Source organism: Austrofundulus limnaeus, unplaced genomic scaffold, assembly GCF_001266775.1.
Source record: "Austrofundulus limnaeus strain Quisiro unplaced genomic scaffold, Austrofundulus_limnaeus-1.0 Scaffold586, whole genome shotgun sequence".
Taxonomy (NCBI): domain Eukaryota; kingdom Metazoa; phylum Chordata; class Actinopteri; order Cyprinodontiformes; family Rivulidae; genus Austrofundulus; species Austrofundulus limnaeus.
In genome coordinates this window covers 65,437-70,283 of record NW_013952988.1, presented here as the reverse complement: position 1 = coordinate 70,283, position 4,847 = coordinate 65,437, and the positions used below count along the sequence as shown (strand labels likewise).

At 40.4% G+C, this 4,847-nt stretch overlaps 1 protein-coding gene across 2 annotated transcripts in view; it reads left to right on the top strand.

The window, feature by feature from the left end:
- spdl1 (spindle apparatus coiled-coil protein 1) overlaps positions 1 to 4,847 on the top strand; it is a 21,540-nt gene that overhangs the window by 8,008 nt on the left and 8,685 nt on the right. For both annotated transcript variants that reach the window (XM_014026738.1, XM_014026739.1), the window contains exons 4-9: positions 581 to 757; positions 910 to 1,104; positions 1,182 to 1,331; positions 2,731 to 2,829; positions 2,902 to 3,012; positions 3,086 to 3,226. In XM_014026738.1, coding sequence (XP_013882192.1) covers positions 581 to 757; positions 910 to 1,104; positions 1,182 to 1,331; positions 2,731 to 2,829; positions 2,902 to 3,012; positions 3,086 to 3,226 — 873 coding nt within the window. The remainder of the gene's footprint in view (positions 1 to 580; positions 758 to 909; positions 1,105 to 1,181; positions 1,332 to 2,730; positions 2,830 to 2,901; positions 3,013 to 3,085; positions 3,227 to 4,847) is intronic.

Below are 4,847 nucleotides of genomic sequence, written 5' to 3'. Positions count from 1 at the left end.
GGTAAAAGTTTGTCTCCTTTAGGAATATTACTTAAGTAAAAGTGTTAAAGTATGTGATATTTGTTGTAGTTAAGTATTAAAAGTAAAAATATTGATTTAAAATGAGCAGTTAGTCATTTATGCATATTTTGGGGGTCGTCACGTCTGAATAAATGTTATTACAGAAAAACTATCAGATTAAAATGTTTGATGGATGTTAAATTTAGGATGCACTAGTCCAGCTGTTTCAGTTTATATACATATATCAAGGCTGCACAAAGCTTTTCCCCAAAATGAAAATCTATCTGAGGGCTGCGGCCAAATGTAAGAATATAATTCATGAAATACAAATGCCTCCTCTAGTTTTAAAAATACAGTATTTTATATTTAATGATTAAGCCTGCATCGATAGTATTTATTTTTTACAACAAGCTGGAATGAAAACAAGCAAAAATGAAATAAAAGTAACAACTTTCTAAAAAGTAGGCTGAAAAATAATTACTTAAGTAAAGTACAGATACCCAAACATTCTACAGAAAAGTACAGTAAAGAAGTATTTGTACTTAGTTACTTTACGACTCTCTGTGTTTGTGTGTTTCAGGCCCTTGAACAGCAGAAGTACTCCCTGCAGAAGGAGGTGGAGCTGAAGGCCCGGATGCTTGAATCCCTGCAGTCGGAGTACGACGCTTTGACGACTCAGCAGAAACGGCAGCTTGAAGAACAGCTGGAACATCTGGAGCGGAACCACAACCTGGCTACCAGAGAACTTCACAGCAAGGTAGAATGTCCTGAGGTCTGCTCAGCTGCAGCTGGTCTCTGGTTCTGACCACAGCAGAATGCTCCAGTTGTCTCTGTCCTGTTTGGGCCTGACCTGACCTGATGATGATGATGATGATGATGATGATGATGATGATGATTATGTGGTCTCAGATTGTCAGTCTGCAGTCAGCTCTGGAGGAGTCTCAGCTGAACGAGAAGCAGCTGAAACACAAGCTGGAGCTGCAAACTGAGATGCTGCACAACAAGACGGAGGAGCTGCGAGCTCTGAACGAACACACGCAGAGCTCCATGACGTCTGAGATGATGGAGGTGCAGCTGAAGGTCATGGAGCTGGAGAACGTCAAGGTGCCGGCTGTTCTCAGCAGGACGGTTGTGATCCGGGCTCCTGGTCAGGTGCAGCTGTGACGGTGTTTGTGTTCCAGGTGGAGCTGGAGCAGAGGCTGCAGGAGTGTGAGTTCAGAGAGCAGCAGCTGGAGCTGAGCAGCTGCAGCCTGCAGAGGAAGCTGCACAGAACCACTGAGGAGAAAGAAGAGCGAGAGAAAGAAGCCGTGTCCTGGTTTAATGCTCTGGAGGTAAGGTCTGAGTTAGAGGTGAGAATGTTTGTGTCTCCTGCAGACACACCGTTATCTTCCTTCATCGTCAGCTAAATAATCAAAATATGACTTTTAATATTTTATTTTACACTTGGTACCTCATAAAAATAGCCTCAGTGTTCTTTATGGTACATGGTGGTGAAACAATTTAAGAAAAACTTAGTATATATACACATTCAGTACTGGTCAGTGCTAATCCAAAACTTAACTCCACAATTTCTAAAGTGCTTATGAAAATATTTAGTTCCGCAACTTCAAAAACACTTATGCCATAGAAAAAGTAGCGGAAATTAATTTTAAAGCACAAGTTCAATTTGACTCTTACTAGCCGGCAACAATTAATGTACAATACATGCACAACACTGCCAACTAGCGGTGTATGAACTCTTTTACAGCTTAATTCTACAACCGCCAATTGCTGGGGATGTGATTTCGTGAAACAGACCTTTAGCTCCTGGTGTAAAAAATTAAAAAGTTGTTGAGGATTGCTAGCTCAGCTGCTTCTTTGTCTTTTTCTTTGATTTGTTGTAGATTTTTCATTAAAGAAGCATCAATAAAGTAATTTTAAATCAGTTTATTGGAAAACTGAAGCGATGCATTCTGGGTACATGACGGATTTGATTTGTGATGGGAAACGAAAGCACAGAGTGCAGGAAACTATCTTCCCTTCAAAATAAAAGCATGAATTTTAAAGTTTTCCATGTAGTTGCTCCAGTTAACCACTAGATGTCAGTCTTCATCTGCGTAACATCTTTAAATAATTTCTGAGTCTCTAACCCCTTTGCTTCGACCAATTACGTCAAGTATTGAGCTCCAGCTTTTAAACTTTATTTAAAAAAAAGGGGCTCCGATTGTAAAGTAAAATAAATCAACACATACAAAATTTTAGTATGGATTACAAGCGTTAACTGTTTTTGCTATTGCCTTCCTGCTACGTAAGCAGACACAAAGCATTGTGGGAAATCAGAACCGTGACCCAAAGCAACAGTCAGCAGGATGTAWACYTTCACAATAAGTGTGTTTATCTGGGAGGGGTGCTGTTGGATAGATCACATGTGTTGTGATTCATTGACAGTCATACCTTCTGCTGTTCAACATAATGATGACTGGTGGATAATTAGTTATTAGCAGTACTGCATTTTAAATTTAGAAAGTGCAAATCTGCTTATGAATTATAAAAATTAGTAAGACCGCTAAAGCGCAAATGAAATATTTAGGTCCGCAATTAGCAGATTTGAATTTTAGTGGCCTGGTGCCCACCAGAGTGTGCGTGCGTGCGTGCGTGTGTATATATATCTGTCTTTGCTCTTGGCTGGAAGATACTCAATGTTTCATTCCTGAATAGTACAGATTTACAGACTGAATGTTTTTGTCACAGAAATCTCGAGTACTGAACCGAGACCTACAAATCCAGTTGGATCAGGTTCTTCAACAGGCCCAGGATCCCAACAGTAAGGGGAACTCTCTGTTTGCTGAGGTGAGGACGGAGCAGTAGAAACTAGATCTGAGTTTGTCAAAAGAACAAAGTGATGATGTTGATGTGTTGCAGCTGGAAGATAAGAGAGCTGAGATGGAGAGACAGCTCATCAGCATGAAGGTCCAGTATCAGTCTCTGCAGAAGGTCCATGCCTTCAACAAACAGCAGATGCAACGCATGAAGGTACCTTTGTTTGTTTGACCCACAGCAGGTTGTGTCTCCTGAACCACAGTGACAACATGTGTGTGTCCTGCAGGTCCAGATAGCCACTCTGATGCAGCTGCAGGGTTCTAGAGTTGACCCGGCTCAGATGGAAAGACTGCAGTCCATGCTGTCGCAGAAAAACGGGGAGATCCAGGATCTGATGACTAAACTGCAGAGACTGGAGAAGGTGGAGGTGAGGAGCAGGGCAGGGTGGTAGGGACTGTTTTCACACTGCAGTACATACACTGCAGTATTTGTACTGCATTAACTTTACAAAATACTGCAGTATTACCTTTACAAATTGTATTTACTTTTTTTACAATAATTTTATCATTTTTATTATTTGATCTTTTTAGCTTGTCCCATGAGGCAAGTCAGCTCAGCACATTCTGAATACTAATCACAAGTTTAAGCTAACTGCTAATGCTAATTTTAGATAAGGTTATCATTCAGCCATTTTAAGATTTATAAAGTTTAAAACTGGTCACCAGTGCTAATTTGAAACTGCAACAACTTGGCCATTTAAAAATATTTTGGGCTGTAACTTGGTGTGGTTGTAGCTAAGAAAGATCCCCATCACATGATGAACTGGCTAAAAGGAATAATTTACCATAACTGTCATTTTTAGACATATTGAGGTGAAATTATGTGTGGTGGTACCCAAGAGAAATTCCCAAAACTATTCTAAAAATAGTAAGTAAAGTTTAATTTACTGTATACAGCGCCTTTCACAGAAATAAATTCTCAAGGTGCTGTACATTCAGGGAAGTGGGGAGGGGGTAGTTAAGAAGCACCCGTTCAAGAAGACATACAAGACTAACGTGGGGGAACAGGTGAAACCGGTCATGCTGCAAACACAGTTGTGCTACCTTTAACAACAGCTTGAAATACACAAAAGGAAAATTGAGTTAACAACCCGCGAGAGAGCAAGATAGCCTGGGGTGGGGGCTTAGGTCAGATAACATATAAAGGGGAGGTAAAAATGGGGCGGGTTCAGAGGAGTAGGTGACATTGAGGGAGTGGGGTTCCGTGCTAGGCCCAACCCTGGGCCAGGGTCTAGAGTCCCATGATGTTATTGTCTCTCCTCAGTTCGCTAGAGTTCAGAGGTTTTCCTCCTCCTCAGCCAATAGCCTATATGCCACGGACATCCAGTCCAGCACTTGGTGCCACTCTGATCACTTCCAGTTCGCGGTCAACACAGTGTTAGCGAAAGATTTTTTTCACCCACAACAACTCTTAATGATCTCCACAGTACAGAATTATCATATTACATGTACCAACATTAACACAGGAGACGTACAGGTCCAGCCAAGTGGAAAAAAATCACTCCAAAGTGGATTAAAGCCATAAAAACAAAGGAAAGATGTTTGTGTTTATGGTTCCAGAATTTAACCTTTTTCACTATTCCTTAACTGCTTGTTCTGTGAATTTTTCACGTAGAGCTGTGACACTTACATTGTTGGAAAGAGTAGAGTCTGGACTTTAAATTGATGGGCTCCTTGTACAGTGGGGAAAATAAATATTTAGTCAGTCACCAATTGTGCAAGTTCTKCCACTTAAAAAGATGAGAGAGGCCTGTAATTGACATCATAGGTAGACCTCAACTATGAGAGACAAAATGTGAAAAAAAATTTGAGAAAATCATTTTGTCTGACTTTTAAAGAATTTTTTGCAAATAATGGTGGAAATAAGTAATTGGTCAATAACAAAAGTGAACTACAAAAACTACAAAAACTTTGTTGTATATCCTTTGTTGGCAATGACAGAGGTCAAACGTTTTCTGTAGGTCTTCACAAGGTTGGCACACACTGTTG